The sequence below is a fragment of the Solanum verrucosum genome, unplaced genomic scaffold, assembly GCF_900185275.1.
Source record: "Solanum verrucosum unplaced genomic scaffold, falcon-dt-bn FXZP01000028.1, whole genome shotgun sequence".
NCBI classification, from domain to species: Eukaryota; Viridiplantae; Streptophyta; class Magnoliopsida; order Solanales; family Solanaceae; genus Solanum; species Solanum verrucosum.
In genome coordinates, this window is record NW_026020183.1 from 176,992 (window position 1) to 196,721 (window position 19,730).

The 19,730-nt window shown below is 36.3% G+C and overlaps 2 protein-coding genes across 2 annotated transcripts in view; one reads left to right on the top strand and one right to left on the bottom strand.

Moving 5' to 3' along the window:
• Positions 1-729, top strand: part of LOC125829230 (vacuolar sorting protein 3) — a 32,336-nt gene extending 31,607 nt beyond the window's left edge. Inside the window, 1 exon segment of the mRNA XM_049508477.1 lies at positions 95-729. Coding sequence (XP_049364434.1) covers positions 95-187 — 93 coding nt within the window. The 3' untranslated portion in view covers positions 188-729.
• Positions 730-1,956: 1,227 nt separating this feature from the next.
• The window catches only part of LOC125829231 (mannosyl-oligosaccharide glucosidase GCS1-like), a 35,450-nt gene continuing 17,676 nt past the window's right edge, over positions 1,957-19,730 (bottom strand). Inside the window, exons 8-22 of the mRNA XM_049508478.1 lie at positions 15,539-15,621; positions 14,625-14,732; positions 13,534-13,655; positions 13,315-13,422; positions 13,149-13,222; positions 8,878-9,003; positions 7,913-7,980; positions 4,350-4,499; positions 4,224-4,274; positions 3,970-4,026; positions 3,068-3,217; positions 2,786-2,877; positions 2,550-2,659; positions 2,281-2,344; positions 1,957-2,171 (exon numbers count right to left, since the gene is read on the bottom strand). Of these exons, the coding sequence (XP_049364435.1) occupies positions 2,027-2,171; positions 2,281-2,344; positions 2,550-2,659; positions 2,786-2,877; positions 3,068-3,217; positions 3,970-4,026; positions 4,224-4,274; positions 4,350-4,499; positions 7,913-7,980; positions 8,878-9,003; positions 13,149-13,222; positions 13,315-13,422; positions 13,534-13,655; positions 14,625-14,732; positions 15,539-15,621 (1,508 nt within the window). The 3' untranslated portion in view covers positions 1,957-2,026. The remainder of the gene's footprint in view (positions 2,172-2,280; positions 2,345-2,549; positions 2,660-2,785; positions 2,878-3,067; positions 3,218-3,969; positions 4,027-4,223; positions 4,275-4,349; positions 4,500-7,912; positions 7,981-8,877; positions 9,004-13,148; positions 13,223-13,314; positions 13,423-13,533; positions 13,656-14,624; positions 14,733-15,538; positions 15,622-19,730) is intronic.

Consider the following 19,730-nt stretch of genomic DNA (forward strand, 5'->3'; position numbering starts at 1 on the left):
GCCTGAAAAGTTGTGGAAGGATAGGGAGACTAAATTTACAAGGTTTATTGTGCTAAAATATTGATCATGATCCTGTGTAATGCTTTCATCGCAGTGCTTTCGTCGTCAAGGTGAGTCAACCTCTGTGTCAGGTCGCGATTTTAAGAAAGATACTTTATATAAACCAGGTTGGTTAGTGACAAGGTGATATGCTACTAAGGACCTGTGACTTTGATTGGGAATCTCCAAGCATGGACTGACTTGGCTTTTGCCCTCACTACATATGTGGTTAAATTATAATGTCTGCAGCTCATTTCATGGGAAACCACTACACACCCATAGTTGATTATGATGTGACTCTAATGTATATTTGCTTCAGTAGAAGGCAAAAGAGCAAGAGATCCTCGGTAACTTCTCCGTCTGTGCACACTCATGAGCAAAGACACTAAAGCTAAGAAGTGATTTCTTATGCACTTGTGCCCAGGGCGCCGTGGTTTTGAATTTGCACAGTGGCTCATGGTGTTAGGTTGTGGAATTCAGCACCATCCCCTCAGTTGTTGAAGTCGGCAGTAAAACTCGAATGTAGCAATTATGCAACTTTGTATTCCGGTGATGATGGAGAAATGTCTGTGTAATGTTGATTATCATTTTTCTCTAGAGCTGTTATGTTTTTAAGGCAGCTGATCAGCTCTAGAAGCAGAATGTATATTATATCATTTTTCTTCTCAGAGAAACATTTTTCTTTCTGTATATTGTCATGTGGAAATTGCGTATTGTATCTTTTTAAAAGTTTGTGAATGTGAAACAGGAGAAGTAAATAAATGTGCCCTTTTATTAGAGACGGGAAATAAAAAGAAACTTGTCCCTTTGTTTTGATTCAACTTGTGTCATTCTTTATGGGAAACTTTCACAAATGATAGAGGCGAACCATATTGGGCGAGGGAGGCGTGAGATGTACAATTTTATCAAATGTATTCAATTGTATTTTTGATATTAAATGTATATCTGGTCGATAATTGTATTACTAATACAATTAATCTGTATAAAAATATTATATTCATTGATACAAGTCAATTGTATCAAGCGTATTAACAAAATACAATTTGTATTAAAGAAGTAATCGTATTTGTTTATACAAAGCAATTGCATCAAGTGTATTAATGAATATAGTTTGTATAAAAAACTATTGTACTCATTGATACAAATCAATTGTATGAAAAATGTATCCACGAATATACTTTTTTTATCAACGAACACAATTTGTATAAAAAACTATTGTATCCATTGATACAAATTAATTGAATCAATGTTGTATTTTATAAAAAATATGTGTATTCATCTATTGCCTTAAGTATTTGTGTTAATGTGTTGCAATGCGTGTTTGTATATGTATATGCATTTGCATTTGTTGCCTTGCGTGTTTGTACTTATATTTGCATTTGTTACCATTTATTGCATTAAAAAAGTTACCATTTTATTAGTATCATTGAAATATACCATTTATGTTTTAAATCATAAACAAGGATATGTATAGTTGAAATATCTCATTTATATTTTGTATCACTGAATTTTTTTGTACAGTTGACAGCTAGTATTTGTATTATTGACTGTTACAATTTATATTTGTATCATTGTCATATCTAATAAAATTGTATTCTGTCAATTGCACAGAGAGAGAGGAAGAAGCGAGCGAGAGATGAGCTAAAAAATTACTATAAAACCCTAACTCACTCTAATAAACTATAATTGTGTATAGTAAATACATATAACATGTTTGCCTTACTATGTAATTTTTTCAATTGATGATGAATCCTCACCATACTGAATACATTATGTAAGATGAACTAAATCGGCACATCATGGCGAGTATTGCTCTTCCCAGTTTCACATTTGCAATATGTCAACATAACTCTTGAGGGAATAGAAGAAGTTACCTTCAAATCTTTAGTAAAATGTATTTATTTTTTTGGAGATGGATTATATAGTAGTTGTATACGTCTGAATTCAATATGTCAAAAATGATTGCTTTTGCAACATTAGGGTGATACTAAACTTCATGATAAGCTTCTGCCATGATCAATAGCACAGTTGCTGTCCATCCAGTAAACAGGCGTGCACCTTTCCCTTTACCTTTCTTCTGGTCATATTGTTCCCACAGGTACCCTGTCCGTTTATAGTTCCCAACGATATTTCTGTGACGTTAAAAATGCAAACATTATCATGTATATACCACAGTCTGAGCAGCCACCATAATGTATTAAGAATATCAAGGAACAGTTTCAGCTGGGAGAACACCAGTACCTTATCAAATTGCTCCTCAATTCATTATAGACGGTTTTGGCTCTTTCTCTGTATGGTCCAGGCTCTTCAAAAGTTGAAACAAAAATAATTTAACATAAGGATATCAGGAAGGATCGAGGGTGAAAAACTTACCTGCACCTAGTATTTACACAAACCAATGAATGCAGGACATGACACGTGTCCATGACCAAAGAAAGCACGGGGTACGAATAAGTATTTACTAAGGAAAATGAGTATCTATAGTAAGATTTTTGTTGTTCATTTTGTACCTTGAGAGTAGTGATGAAGAGACGAAACAATCAAATAATTCAAGGGTATCCAGATAGGCCCTCTCCAATATGGAGCATCATGCTCCGTATTACGCTTCATATACATGGAGCTGGCACAACCCAAAGAAAACAGAGAAATAACATTTCTTTAGATGTTCTTAATGAAGAAACTACGAATAGATAGTATCATAGTAATACACTAGTATAGTGAGCACATATATCAGAAACTGCATCACCTTGTTTTGGATAGGGATCTCAGCCCAAAATCAGTCCATAAAATGCTCTTATTGGAGATGAGGTCAAGCTGACTCTCGAGTATCTGTGAGTCCTGAATGAAAATAAGCATGCACGAGCAATTCAAAATGACCAGATCAAACAAGAGATGCCAAAAAAGGAAGAAAGAATAGAGCATTTTACTGCCACTATCTAGCCAAAAAAGTTGAATATAAATATAAAAGCAAATCAAGAGTTAAACAACTGGAATTATTATATTGCTGAAACAATGCTAAAAGACTTACAGGTGGAATAAGCCTGAGGATAAATGGGAAAAGGCTAACATAACCAAGATGAGGAACCAGTTGTAGAACAGGTTTCTCTAGGACTTCTCGTACGAGCTCTCGCCTTGGGTAGTTGCTTCCAGTCTCCACTATTTTCCAAGTTAATTGAACCTGAAAGGAAAAGAGCGTTGTCGAGAAAAGAAGATACACCACTTCTCATGGCCCATAACCCATCGCCACAGGAACAGAGGATGAATTTTGTTTTGTGTGTGTGTTTGAAGGGGGGGGTTAAGATTGTGAGAAATATCTTAAATGGATGAATTAACGTACATTTTTTAAAATCAGGAAACACTGTGTTGAAACCTATTGGAACATCAATATTACTTGGTCCTTTCCAACTTAAAATTGTCATTAAGGACTCAAGGAGGTTTCTTATTAGTTCACTTTTGCTTGTAAGAAAAAAGACTCGATTTATGTTCTCCTCCAGAAACATTTATTACGGGCTCCTTTGAATTTAAGCTTGAGATGCTTAAAGATAATTATTTTGATTTGCACTATGAGGTTAAAAGAATGCTTCTAGATCAGGTTTCCTCAATTTGGGTATAGGGAACAAAGTTGATAGATTCATTCATATAGGTTTCAGAAATTTACATGCATATCTCTTTACCTTGGGATTCACTGTTCGCCTGATAAAACCCACCTAGGTTTTCTGAAGTGCAATGTGCCAAGTAAGGTAAAACAGCACTCAAATACATCAGACAATACTATCCATGAACTAATCATGGATAAGACCATGACGAACCTGATCATGTCTGGAATGTAGCAAGCACGAATAAAATCTTCACCAATCATCATTTACAATAAACTATGCATACTCTGCCCCCAGACGATGGTCAGACATGTTAATATGATAAACCACATACCTTCTCTGTATGATTTCCATAATCACAATAAGCTCCATTTGCAGTGTCTAAGTGCATCTGAAACATTAGAAGAACATTTGAGATAAATTTTACTATCCAATAAGTGTTACAGACACTTTAACAGGTGCAGCAGTTACCCTGTTACTATACAGTTACAAGTCAATAATAAAACCCTTCCAGATGGTGCTACAGCCAACTAAGAGAACCTTATACCATCAGAAATAAGAATGCTTAGAAATTAGAAGATATTGTACCTTGTTAAGAAGTTCAAAATCTGAGAGAAGCTTTGCAGTTGAACTATACTCCTGCAAGAGTTATTGCAGGACTCAGCAAATTTTGCAAGACAATGATGCTTTAAGAAACTTGTGTATTTACTATACCTTTTTGATATCTTTATCCATCTTCAGAAGCTCTGCTATTGAGTGCATGGAATCTGCTGCAAGATGCATCCAGCATCTAAGATCCACGTGACGTTCATCTTCACTTGGATGAGATGCACGTGGATAATCATCCAGTCCAGAAGATAAGGTCTGTAGAAGCCAAAAATGGTAGGTTCTATGGTCAATTCATGCATGAAGCAAAGTATATCAGCTGCAGGAATGACTTAGGGAGATAAAACATTCCATTTAACATGTTACTTGTTCTTTATGCCATTATCTTTACACTGATCCTTTATTTGTTCTATCGTATGCTTAATTTTGTTCATGCTCTGGAAGAATGTCTAGCTCATTTTTTGTTAGGTATATTATTATTTAATAAATAAGAGCATCCCTGGATGCAACCCTTACAAAATGAGTATATCTTACCGAAAAGGAAAAAGAACCTAGACAAGAAAAGAGTCTCCCATTCATAAAGGCAGATACTACTCCTAATTTCTAGACCAAACCCTTAACAAGTCCTGCGATTAAGAGTTGCCCTAAATTCTCCTTGATGTTTCTACTATCATAATTTAACAGAGTCACCCAGACTTTGGGTGCTCTTTCATTTCGGTTGCTTCTTCCTTACTGTTGATTTACACGGATAGCTTAATTATAGGAGTAGAATGATTTTATATTGAATGTAATTGATCATGTGATATTGTTTTTCCTTATTTAGTCTTACGACTCATTGTATAAGTACCCATTCTCATGGATTGTATATTCATCAAGAAATACAAAGAAGCTTTTTCTTCTTCTTGAAATCTTCATGGTATCAGAGCCATTGATGTCTTTCTGAGATGAGTTATCTACCGTGCAGCACAAGGGTTACGTTTTTACCGAAGAGGTCAAGTTTTCTCTCTCTTGGTTGGTTGTCCGCAGCACAATCCCCTTCTGGTCAGTTCCTTTTGGATTTTTTTTTCCTGTTGGGGTCACTGGAACATTCCGAGCCTATCCCTACCAGTTTTTTATTTTTCCCGATCTCAAAATTAGGGTCCTGGCGCGGCAGCTAGCTTTCCGGCCAGATCTACAACTTCCCGGTGACTTCTCCCAAAAAATATTTCCAGATCTCGGGTCGCAGGACTATTCTGACACTTCCCATCTAAGTTCTGGCAGATACCGTCCGTGAATTCTAATAATTTCCTTGTGATGGCATGGCTCTAAACACTATGCACCCTCGAAAGCCTTGTAACGGAAAGAAGCAATCTCCTAGAGCTTGGTTTGACATATTCTGCAAAGCAATGTTGATTAACCCTCTTCATTAGATATCAAAGGTAAACACAATCTTGTCGTAGTTTATGTTGATAACACAGTAATGACAGGAGATGACAAAGAGGAGATAACCCGATTGAAGAAGTTGTTGGCACAAGAATTCAATTTCAAGGATCTTGGAAAACTGCAATACTTCTTGGGAATCGAGGTTACTAAATCAAAAAGAGGAATCTTTATTTCTCAAAGGAAGTATATTCTTGACCTCTTGAAAGAAACTGGCATGACAGGTTGCAAACCAACAGAATCATCCATTGAAAGTAACCACAAATTACAGAGTAGAGTTGGATTCGGTTTATAAGGAGATATATCATAGGCTGGTTGGAAGACTCATTTATCTCTCTCATATTGGACTAGACATAGCCTATTCAGTTAGTATGGTGAGTTAGTTCATGCATGATCCCCGAGATCCTCATATGCAAGTTTTCTTTCACATTTTGCGGTATCTGAAGTCGTCTCCAGGGAAAGGTCTATATTTCTCCAAATAGAAGCCTTTACAGATGCAGATTGGGCTAGATCTCTATATGACAGAAGATCTACATCTGGTTACTATACAATTGTAGGAGGAAACCTGGTTACTTGAAGAAGCACAAAGCAAAGTGTAGTTGCTAGATCAAGTGTGGAGGGCAGACTATAGAGCTAAATCCAGTCCAACATGACTGAACAAAGCATATTGAAATTGATCGACGCTTCATCAAAGAAAAAGTTACGAATGGTATCCTGAGTTTGGTCCATGTGTCAGCAGAAAAGCAACTAGCAAATGTGTTTACCAAAGGCCTCAACAAACAGACTTTTCATACACTGGTTTGCATGTTGGGCATGTGCGACATCTTTGCACCAACTTGAGGGGGAGTGTTGATTGATTTGATAGCTTAATTACAGGAGGAGAATGATATTGTAATTTGTATTGAATGTAATGGATTGAAATTGATTATGTGATATTGTCTCTCCTTATTTAATCTTAGGACTCATTCTATAAGTACCCAGTACCCATTCTCATGAGTTGTATATTCCTCAAGAAATACAAAAGAGCTTTTTCTTCTTCTTGAAATCTTCACTAACTTACTCTTCCGATTGAAATAATAGATTTCTGACTTCCTCCACGTTATGTCCAGTTTTTCCCTAAAATTCACCAAAAGCCTCAAATTCTTGCGATTCATTATGCCATCGGGTTCTGATTGTGAGTAATCTTCTTCAAGTCAATAGAATAGATAGAGAGAACTGGTTGTGAAAAGAGACGATAGTAATTGTGAAAGAATGGAAAACTCCATTCATGCAGGCAGCGCAAGGCCTCCCACCAGAGGCAGAAGCTACTCATATTTTTGTGATATTGTCTCTCCTTAATTAGTCTTAGGACTCATCGCATAAGTACCTTTTCTCATGAGTTGTATATTCATCAAGAAATACAAAGAAGCTTTTTCTTCTTCTTGAAATCTTCACTAACTTACTCTTCCGATTGAAATAACAAGATTTCTGACTTCCTCCTCATTATGTCCAGTTTTTCCCCTAAAATTCCCCGAAAGCCTCAAATTCTTGCGATTCACTATGACAACTGGTTCTGATTGTGAGTAATCTTCTTCAAGTCCATAGAACAGATAGAGAGAACTGGTTGTGAAAAGAGACGATACTAATTGTGAAAGAATGGAAAACTCAGTTCATACAGGCAGCATAAGGCCTCCCACCAGAGGCAGAAACTACTCATATTTTTCACAAAGATTGTAAATGCTTTGATCCCATGTGAGAAATAAACAAGGAAGAGAGAACTGAGAGAAACAAGAGAAGATGTCTTCTGCATATATCCTTTTATAGGTTAAAAGCGCATACACTATTTACATTTCTCAATGTGGTATCCCCATAGCTATCTCTATTTGGCTATCTACTATCTAGAAACATGTGAAGTTAAGTGATTTACAATCTAACTAGATCATTGTAAATAGGGTCTGCATAATATAAATATTGCAGGGCTGAAGGACATGGCTGTCATGCTTTGCCATATTTGTTACTTCTTCTCTAGCTTATTCTCTACACATCTCATTTATTGGTCCACATAAATAATAATTACAAAAAGAAAAACAAGGTTTTGTTATTGAGTGATTAGGGATCTAATATAGGTCCTCCAAGATTTCAGAAATTCTATTTGACGAGAGGAGACTAAAAATTACCCATGAAATGATATTACCTATCAGCTTTCAAGAAAAAAGGAAAGAAAAGTACATCAGTAGAGAAGTTTTCAGCATAGACATATTTTAGATCAAAACCTTAGGATTTAGTTCACGGGTCGTTGCAGTATCTCTTCCATGCCAGTAATAGCTACCCATTTCCTTTCCTGCAATTGAAAAACTTAACAGGTCAGGAACAATCACATGCAACTCAAATAGAAGATCAGAAAAAGGAAAGGGTGTAGTTCAAAAATCTGGGGAAAAGCATGCGCTCCGTAGATTAAGCCAAAACATTTTTTCCCACCTCACCATCAAGAATTGATAGCTTTACATCGATTCCTTTTGATGCAAAACCTTGCTGAAGTATTTTATAATTTTCATTACATAAAGTGCTAAAAACGTTTTTTTCCAATTGGAAAGTTTTCCTCTTCTACTGGTACTTCTACAGCTACCGCAGATTTATACACTTATACAATGAAGATTGCAACGTCCAAAGTTCAGCTTCCAAAGACTTATCTGCCAACCGTCAGCAGCAAGCTTGAAGGTTATTGTTACATTGATACAGTTTTACAACAACAACAAATCCAGTGTAATCCCACAAATGGGGTCTCATTGATACAGTTCTGATGGAGTAAAATAAAAGAATATCAAGCTTATCAAGATCTTAAGGCTTTGAAGGTTACATTGGTAAGTGATATCGGTTTTGACATGTTTTCCATTTGAACCGACAGATATTTCAAACTTATCCAGTACCAACCAAAACACACATTGTCAGTTCTGAATTACTTAATGGCACAAACTTAACAGCGGAAACAAATGGAATAAAGCTGACAAATGTAAATCATGGTCACCACTAATTCTACACCTAAGAATTAGATAAATTTAAGAACACTGGCAAACGGAAGGCTATCTTCTTAAAAAGAAATCAGAAAATATTAATAAACAAACCGAAGTTACACTGATACCATAGTAACTAGTAACATCACATTCCCAGCTTATCAACTAGTAAAAACAGTAAAAGATGGACCTTTTTGTAAATAAAATTCACAAAAGAGGAAACTTACCGGCTTGAGTTGTGTTAAACCATTTGAACCATGCTTCAAGGCGGACAAATGCCCGATCCAAGAAGACAGAGATATCCCTGGCCTCAGTTGCAGCAAACTTTTCTTTCTTCAGCTTGGAGATCAGATCTGAAACGAGTAACTTACTATGATTACTGTTCCACCACACCACTCAAAAAATTGTTTAACCAGACTTTGTTATGAACGGATGGAGAAAACTGGGGTCCAATTAACTCTGCAATGCATAAAATGTTGAGATGGATAGAGCAGAACTTGCAGCAAATGGGCGGTAAGCTGAAATTTTGTCATATAGTTAGCAAGTTGTTCCTCAGACTCGAGGAAAGTGCAAGAATATGTTCAAGCTCTACAATATTAAGAAGATACACATTGTTGAAAGCAGATCTGAATCTCTAAGCAATATTTATTGCTTGATACTGCTGAAAAGATCTGAAATTCAACTAGGGCACTTATTTTTTATTTTTTTTGAAATTGAACTAGGACACTCATTCTCGCAGGGGTAATAATGGCCAGATCTTTGAGATTAAAAACAAAACGCATGTCACTAAGCAAGGTTAGTTGACTTCTACCGATTATTCTTCCGCCTTAATTGAATTATGGCTGGACATTGACTATTACCAGGATCTCCAAGCAGAGTGCTCCGATGATGCAGTTTTCTTTCAAAAATTGGTTTAAAAGGAAAGTGTGTATGATCAAATCAGCATTCAAATTCTTGGTTCCTAGAATGCATACTCCTCTGATCAACAAGAAGAGAGCCGATGAGGTGTCATATTGCATCAGGCATCAACTGAAAAATCAGGGTTAACTGTCTCTCCTGAACAACCAATAGCTGAGCACTTCACATAAAAGTTACATACAGTGTGATTATTGTGGAAAACCAAGGCATACAAAAGAGTCATGTTGGAAACTACACGGCATACCAACATAAATCATGGGGGGAAATGTTTAGGTCCATCGAGGGGTTTGGCTAATATTCTAGAAAATGTGGAGACATCCAGGAGAACATCTTCGGGAAAAACTGTCTTCAGATGAAATTCAGCATTTTCGCAGATTCCTGACCGAACTTGACTCACCTTTTGCTGCCACATCTAATTATGTGCAATCAGTAATTGCCTTTAATGCTCACCTTGATTCTTCATTTGTTAATTCTAGTGATAATAGACACATGACAGGCTCCTCTAAACACTTACAAAATTACTATTTTAGTCCTAACATGAATTATGTCAGAATAGCCAATAGCTCTCTAACCCCCATCTCAGGAACAGTTTCTGTTGTTTGTGCACCTGATATTACATTATCATGCATCATGTGCCTGAGTTTCATGTTAACCAGTGTTTCAAAGGCGCGCTTCAGCCCTAAAGTGAGGAGCAAAACATGTTGAGTGTTTAGCCTCACTTTATGGGCATTTCAGTGTCATCATCAAAGCTCTAAGGCATACTTCTCCTTGCCAATGAGCGTGATCCTGAAGATGTGACACCAAACAATTGATATTTCACTTTGTAGGCGTTTGGCCATGCGATTTCATATCATGAAATGACTTCCCAAATACTCCAAAAATCATGATTTGGGATTTTCCAAATATAGAAGTTGACCCACAAGTTTATATTTTGTAAAAAAGAGCCACATATATCTACTAGCCATTTGTTTCATATATAAATAAAATTTATAATTCATATCATTACATCTTAAATCATTTATATCTCATATAAAGATTATTCTCACCAAAGTGAAATTTATTATTACTTCAAATCAATTCTTGTTTACAATTTATATTCACCAAATTCATTATTTTTTATCAAATTTATTTACCCAGTCAAATTTATTACTACTTCATTCAAATCAACATTTAATAAAAAATAATTTTTCATCATTATATCGAGGACAAGACCAACTATTATGGTAAGATTATATTGAATTAATAAAAATAATTTTTCAATTTTATTTTTTATTGAACTAAGATTTGATCGATAAATGTTGTATTTTTTAAGAATAGCTTTGTGGTAGTGTATTATGTGATTTTATAAATTTTTGCTTATTTGGCAAGATTGTACCAAGAATTGTGACAATTTTAATAGTTTTAAAACTTATGGGGTTTTTATGTTTATGAGAAAACATGAAATATAAAAAGTCCAAATTGCATGTCCAAACAAAACATCAACTTCATCTCATGATTTCATATCGCATGGCCAAACGAGCCTTTTATCATAATTTTTTTCAAGTTCTTTGTCCATATATTTATCATTCATGCTTGTGATTAATAATCCTGGACTACATATACATATTTGTATTTTTTTTTCTCCATTTGCGCCTTTTTTCAATAAAGTCCACGCTTTATTTCTGCCCCCAAGGCCTAGCTCAAGTGGCAAAAGGTGGAGGATTTGTGGCTTAGGTTGTAGGTTCAAGCCCCACACCATGCAAAGCGAAGCTCGGTATTTAAGTTGAGAAGGGTAGAGGGGTGGGCCCCTTATCCACCGAGTTTAGAAGGCTATGATTGGTCCAAAGGGCAGGTCACAGACGGATTTCTCGGTTATCAAAAAAAAAAGTCCACGCTTTATTTGTGTTTTGAGCTTAATGCCCCAACATACCTGAAGAGTTTTTTGAGCTTTTCGCTTTTGATAACATTGATGTTAACATGTTATTTGTTAGCTCCAGCACCAAATAACTAAGTTATAGTATCTATTGTGTTTTGCAAGATCTTCAAATAAGGAAGAAGACTTGATAGCATCCACAGTGGCATACTTGCATTAGAGGTTGACAGAGTTCAATGGGAAATCTAGAAGATGCTTATCGTGGAAGAAGAACTTAAGCCTAACAATTATAGAAAGGAGTGGGCTAAGTGCTACATGAGTACACGTATTTCATGGACCAAGTCCAATAGAGGAGAAAATTGGGGCCACATGAAGGCTCAAAAAAGAGCCAAAGGAGCTGCTATTGGCAGAATGGTTTGTCCTGAAATTTTGATTTCCATGCGTATTTAAATTGAAAGCAGTAGACTCAACAAGCTGATTTGAGGGCCTCATCTCCCTCTCTTTCTCATCCTGAACTAGCAGGGGAAAGGCTTGTGCCATCGAAGGCAGTGGATCATGAGGATACTTCCTCTCACAATTGTGTTCACCTCATTGAGTCCCATAAGGAACTGAATGAATCTCCTGTCCTGTTCTGCTTTGTGCAGATTCTCTTTCGCTCCACAAGTGCACTGAATCTTCGCATTCAAGGGATTTAAGTCCCCCCCCCCCCCCCCCCAAAGCTTCTTCGTCTCTGTGTAATAACTTGTAATGTCAAGTGCTCCTTGCGAAAGATTATTTATTTCCTTTGAATCTGATAAAGCTTGGCTCCATTGGTCCGTTCATAAAAAGTCCTCCAATTCTTTCCACAATTCAGCAGCACTATTAGCTTATTCCACACAATCTTCGATCTCTTTCATCAGAGAATTTAAGATCCAAGAAGTGACCATGTTGTCACACTTCTCTCATGGTCGACACTTGGAGGACTCACGAGCTGGACGTTCGCACTCACCATTGATGAAGCCTAACTTGCTCTTCACTGAAAGAGCTCACAATACACTGTCTCCATGATCGATAACCTATTTCCCTGAATGGAACAGGAACTGGCATACCATCGGGATTATCAGATGGGTGCATGTACAGAGGACTAGTAGAATCAATGACAGAACCATCATTCTCAGCCATGAGAAGTGAAATCTGATGAGTGTCTCAATTTCATAAGAGAAATGTTAAAAATCTAGAAAACTATTTTTGCTACTAGGGAAAAATTGCAACTAGGGGAAGAATGTAGAAGAAGTAGATCTAAAGCAGGCAATGAGAGAAACAGGATCAATTTAATCTCCTAAGCTCTGATATCATATCAAACCATAACAATGGCAGCAAACAACAAACTCCAATCTAGCTATGGAGGATTCTGGGAAGACACTAGAGAAAAAGAGAGAAGCTTCAGAAATAGAAAAGTAAAAACTAAAATGCATTCTCTGTGAGATCTCTACATATACACACCTGATCCACTGACTGACTTTGGAAAGCTAGGTGCCAGCTAAGCAGAAACTAACTAACTAATAATGGGAGATATTTAACCACTAACAAACTGTTAACCTAAGCTAACTACTCACTAACAACAAACAGACTATGAACAATACTAACTTTACAAGACAGTATAATAACATGTAGTCAGCTATAGCTATTCCAATAAGAGAAGGATATCTTTTCAAGAAAGTTCCAAAGAAAAGGTAGAGAAATAAATACCTCGCAAGGCCAAAAACAGTGTCGGTGGGTTTCCATTAGTTGGATGCTGAAGAACAAATTCTTCTGGGACCTTACTGCAAGGTTGACCACATAGAAGTTTCAGATGGGATTACAAGAAAAACTATGAACTAGTTAACTAAGCTTAATGGGATCCACCATATATTACCTCAATGCTTCAGCACCTAAGATTAGCTCGCGCGGAATCCATCCATCAATATTCATCAGATCTAGCCAATGTCCAATGATATCCAAGCTAATGTATACATCCCAACGCCTGATTGTTTCAAGATTTCCCTTATAAGTGCAAATCAAAGGGACTAGAAACCAGCTAAAATACTATTTTTAAGCTGTAGAAAACAAATAAAAAAACGAACAAGTCACTGACCAAATTAGCAGTTGATGAAAACCTTCGTCCCATAGGAAGCCCCTTGGGAAGAAGGGCCGACTTGGAACTGCTGTATATAGCTCAGCAGGCCAGTATAAGACAGAATTATCTCCAGCATTAGGCTGTACAAGTCAGGAGCCATTGTAGAACTTCATTAGACATCCAAATGGTTATGATTATTGAACAAACAACTAAAGGACTCCAAGAGTGAAAATAATACAACTTCAAGAAGTGCTTTGGACATCCAAAGACCTTTTGCGACCAGGTACTAGTCTTGAGTAAAAGTTACACCAATTATCAACTTAGCAAATTAATCATCAGTACATCCAAAATCTTGAAGCATATACTTGGGGTGATGCAGGGAAGCCAATTTTATGTGAGGTCCCCACTCATTAGATTCCTGAAGCCAAGGAAACAAGAAACAAATGACAGCTTGACTAGATTGCAGTTTGGGGAATCCTTCCATTTATCATCCTTTTTGGGAAGGTGAGTGACATTTGATGTCAAAAGTTATGATATTGCAACTTTAGCATGAAGAAATATATTTGTAATTAGTTTTAAGTTTTAACTAGAATATTTTCTGCTCTTTCCCTTCGAGAAGTGTGCAATTGGAGATGAGAACATGAACTTAGTAGGTGTCCTCATCTATACTTCTTCTTGAAACTCTTTATTTTCAAGATTTCAGCAACGTATCCTCTCCTCTAGTCAACTTTAGTCTCAAATCAAGAGAAATAGCAGATTATCCCTGTAACCACTCAAGCACTAATAGCACCATTCCTAAAATCCTCCCATCATAGACTGACTAACGTGATTCTTAAATGCAGTATTACCGGAATATTCTTGCTTGACAAGCATAGAAGAGAAAAAGTATAGTTACTTGAGTAACTTCCTAATTCGGCCATATTTTAAAGCTCTTACTTAATTTGTTGGTACATTGTAGGCTCAGATATGATGATATGCTCTTCATCACAGAGCTCTATATATTTTCTTGCATATAGGAGAAAAATAGAGGTATCTAACACTGTCATTAGGTTATTGCACATGTCGCGAGTTTTCTAAAATAGCAGGGAATCACTACTAGGATCTCTTACTGTGGAGGTTGATGGAAGTGAAATCTTTGACTGGCCAAAGAAGTATCCAATCCCACCCAACATGTTTCCAAGAGCAGCCTTACCAACAGCCACAGGCTCCAAACCAAGCTGAAAAGATAAGACATAAAGAGTTCTGCATTATATATATAGAGAGAGATGTTGCATCATGGAAGTTAATACAAGGAAATGGCTTCCAACTGCAAGTAATACAGCATACAACAAGTGGTACGATTTTGTCATCAGCTCGATAGTCATTCCTTTTTTTATAAGAAGCATGATAGACATTCGTATTTTTTCTACAATCTGAAAGAACTTGTAGAGTATTCACAGATTGAAATTGAATTCAGTCCAAAGTGATCAAATTACATAGTGAACTTTAGACGTGCATCGATATAAACAGAAAAACTTTATAACTACATTGACGGCATTAGGAGCATTGAATTGATTCAGTATGCACACTTTCCTAGATCCATGCAGCAAATTTAATAGTAAAACATGGGTTAGTTTCAGTTAACATAATTACACATTCATAACATGTATGATGTTACTTACCTAGGTCTGTACTGCAAATATTTGTGTGGTACAAGGTAAATTTGGTTTAAAATATTTCATGCTCATGCACATCCCATGAACTGCATGTAGAAGAATAAAATAACATATGCTCTTCCGTTGGATCCCAGGTGCAAATTGGGGGAAGGGTATCAGAGGAACTTGCACAAAAGAATCATTCCCTTCATCACAAATTGCGACAGTTTTTGAGAGTAAAAAAACTGAAAATATGTTCCAGTATCTTGGTGCTTGATATAATGAACATATAGGCGTTTGACGGTTCATTTTTTAACTTAAAATAGGTAATTAAATCTCAGTGCAATTTGTCGCATAATCAGGGACACAGATTATAAATTGTTTGATACCTCATCAGATAGGATAAAGCTTTTCTTAAACTTATTGTCGAACTCCTTTTGCTTCTCAGAGAATAAACTAGTCAGTGAAGTACCTGGAACAATGGGAAGAGTTTTGTTTAGGATGAGGATAGGAAAAAATACATATAGCATAGACAATTTCCCCAAACTGAACTTAATCAACATATAGTTATTGTTAGAACATGAATATGTTTATATAATCCTACTAGAATAGGAATAGGTTTATACAATCCTATTAGAATAAGAATAGGTTTATACAATCTTATTTAGAATAGAAATAGGAATACAAATAGAAATAAGAATAGTAAATGGTATCCTACTTGGTAAAAGATTGCATTCTAGTGTCCATAAATAGGGTCTCAATGTAATAATCTAGACACAACAACAATTCAATAATATTCTTTTCCTATATTTCTCACATGGTATCAGAGCCTCTACGATCTTGGTAAACAATCAAAGAGTTTCCGCTGCCGGCAGGTGGCTATTACCCATATATGTTGCCCGTCTGGCCAATGATTATGTTAGCAAAAGTTGGGTGACCGTCTACCTTTCATGTGATTATTTTCTCATATCTAATTTGTGTAGCACCGTGCCATCTTTCCGGTGACTACTTTTTCATACTTAATTTGTGTAGCACCGTGACATGGTTCCGATGACTACCTTTTTTGCATATTTGATTTGCGTAGCATCGTGCATCCCTCCGAACTACTTTTCATATTTAATTTGCGTAGTACCATGAATTTTTCCGAACTACTTTTTCATATCTGAGTTGCATAGCTCCGTGTGTCTTTTCAGTGACTCCTCAGATTTGATTTGCATAGTTCCATTCGTCTTTCTGGTGACTCCTCAAATCTAATTTGGGTAGGGTTGTGCCATCATTCAGACCCTACCCATATAATTTCTCTTCAGTAGGGTCGTGCCATCATTCCGACCCTACCCATAATATTTCTCTTCTTCAATAGGGTCGTGCCGTCAATCCGACCTTTCCTATATAATTTCTATTTTCTAGTTGGGTCATGTCATCATTCTGACCCTATCCATATAATTTTATTTCGTAGATTGTGACCACTCTCAGCCATCAAATCTAATACTCCGGCGTATGAGCATGTTCTGGCCAATTTTTCGGTGACTTTCTTGTTTAATATCGACTCATCTATTGATTCCAACACGATCCATATATTTTATACTAGATTTTGAGAAGTTTGTGTCCCAGGGGGAGTTTAGTAGCCTTGTATGTCGATTATGTGAATCACTCTATGGTCTGAAACAGTCTTTGCAAGTTTGGGGAAGTTCAACACTGTAATTTTATCACTCTGTGTTTTATCGGCATTATGCATCAAATTCAGTATTTCATGAAAAGATTAAGCACATTGAGATTGACTAACATCATGCATCAAATCCAGTATTTAATGAGAAGACACGCTCATTGAGATTGACTGTCAATTTTGTGAAATCAACTGATCAACTTGCAGATATCTCACCAAGCCCCTCACCGATCCTCGTATTAATTACATTTGCAACAAGCTAGGTACATGAATTGTATACACTAGCTTGAGGGGGAGTGTTAGAACATGAATATGTTTATACAATCCTATTAGAATAGGAATAGGTTTATACAATCCTATTAGAATAGGACTAGGTTTATACAATCTTATTTAGAATAGGAATAGGAATACAAATAGAAATAAGAATAGTAAATAGTATCCTACTTGGTAAAAGATTGTATTCTAGTGTCTATAAATAGGGTCTCAATGTAATAATGTAGACACAACAACAATTCAATAATATTCTTTTCCTATATTTCTCACACAATTTTGGGTTTAGTAAAAAATTTTGGCGCAAGAAATTTTTTGATTAACATTTCTTTTGCTCCTAGAATCAGACAACAATGACCAAGGTCAAACTTCAACTGGTATATGGGACATGGCAATAGAAATGGGGAATGCATAACTTTCTAGACTGTTTCTGATATGAAAATTCATAATAATTTCAACTAGGTAAGCAAGCTTAGAGCCGAGGGTCTATCGGAAACAACCTTTCTACCCCATAAAGGTAGAGGTAAGGTCTACGTACATCCTACCCTCCCCAAACCCTACTTGTGGGATTATACAGCTTACTTAAATTGACAGTTTTACTTAGTCTTAAACACAGAAATACAGAATATACTATTTAACTTTAGGGTCAACGAGGAAAGTTCACATAATAGGGACTCCTGAGAATTTAGCAACTGAATTCCATAATATTATTTGTTGACAAAATGGTAAGTATTAAAATGTCCTATGAATTGTGCTTGAAATATTTACAGAATGATCCAGCTTCTCATCAAATCAGCATGTATTCAAGTGTGTCTAGTAGCGATTCTACATCACTAATTAATTCCTCTTTCAACCAAGAAGAAAACAAAAGTCTACAAATGTTTTTTTTATCTTCTATTTATAGTAGGTTGTATCTTGAAAGCATTTCACATTTCTCTCTTTGACTCTTTCAAAATAGCCACCATATAAGGTTAGAATAGTTCTCCACCATTTCTGCTGTTCTTTTGACATGCCCCTTCTTTCTCAGCTTCTCATCAAATCAGTTGTATCTTCAGGCATTGTCCGTTCAAGTCACAGCATTTTCAGAAATAAATTTCATAATTATGAAACAATAGTGCAGTGGAAAAAAAGGTTAATGGTTTCTAGATTTGTTCCAAAAAGATGGAACCTGTTTCAAACCTGAAACCTCTTTTCTGGAGGTTATCCTGTTTCAAACATGTTTTTCTTGTAACTACCCACACAAAATAAGCCACTTTAAGTGGTGGCTTTAGTCTTCATATGTTCTTCTAAGGCCATGAGTTAGTACTCTGTGGGTCAGGAACCAAAAACTTATAACAAGAATTAACAGAAAAAGGATCCAGAGTTCTGTAACTTCCTAAGTATTTATCCTCAGTGTTTGGATTAGCTTGAACTTTGGAAAAGTGTACGCCTAGACCCAGATGAGCTTAAACGGATCGATATGGACAGTGAGGATTCACATAGGCAACCCACAACTTGCTTGGCATTGAGATGTAGTGATTGTTGTAATAATCTGCCCTTGGGGTGTGGTACAGGGGAAGGCATAACCCTGTTTTTCCAGCTCTGGTAAAGAAGCTAAGTGGTGAAAAACCAAAAGCCACTAATATCAAGCAATTATTCATACTATGCTAATTGCAAGTCCTAAATCTTGGATGTGAAAGAAAGCTCAGAACCATATATTAGATACACTGAAAGAGAATTCCATAGTTCTTTTGTTTATGAAAACTTTATGCCTATTGCCTACGATGTGGTATTAGAGGCAGACATAACCCTTCAGGCTGTAGTTTTTCCTAGTTCTGGAAAGGAAGCTAAGGGTTGAAAGCTAAAAGCTAGAGCTCGTTCATGTTACGCTAGTCCTCAAGGTTGGACATGAAAGAAAGCTCAGAAACATAAATTTAGATACACTGAAATCGATAATACAGGATCCTTGCTGCCTAAGGAAATGTGCTTTCATGCTTTAGAGTTCCTCTTACTCGAACAATTAATTTTATCCTGCAAGCATCAGAGAAGCTAACCACATATAGGGAAAAGAGAGATAATAAGTGAAAAAAGAATTACTGGAATGATTTTGTTATCAAGCAGTTGAACAAAAGACAAAAGTAACCATCGGGATAGATCATCAACACAAATGTGTTGGAAACCAAAAAGTAATATTTACATCAGTGAATCCAAAAACCAAAAATATGGTTCTCAACAAAAGAGATCCAATCATCTTTGCAAATAGGGACCTCGTAAGTACACCAAAAAGAAACTAGAGACAAAACACTCTCTGAAATTTGACAAAATATTGCTCCACCCCTTCAAATGGTCTCCCATTTTTCTCTTTCCAAATGACCCACATGATTGCTAAAGGGGAAACACTCCATGCCCTTGGGCTTCTCTTCTCCCTCCTAAGTCCAACTTTGCAAAGCCTCCTTTACTGTGTCCGGCATCACCCATTGCATCCTAAACAAGTTGAGGGCCACCCTCCGTAACCAATTAGCCACCTTGCAATGCAATAGGAGATGATCTACATTTTCTCTTGTGCTCTTACACATAGAGCACCAACTAACATAGGTGATCCTCCTCCTCCTTGGTTTCTATTGTTACGATCGCACCCCCTCTCCGTCAACCATACAAAGAAACATACC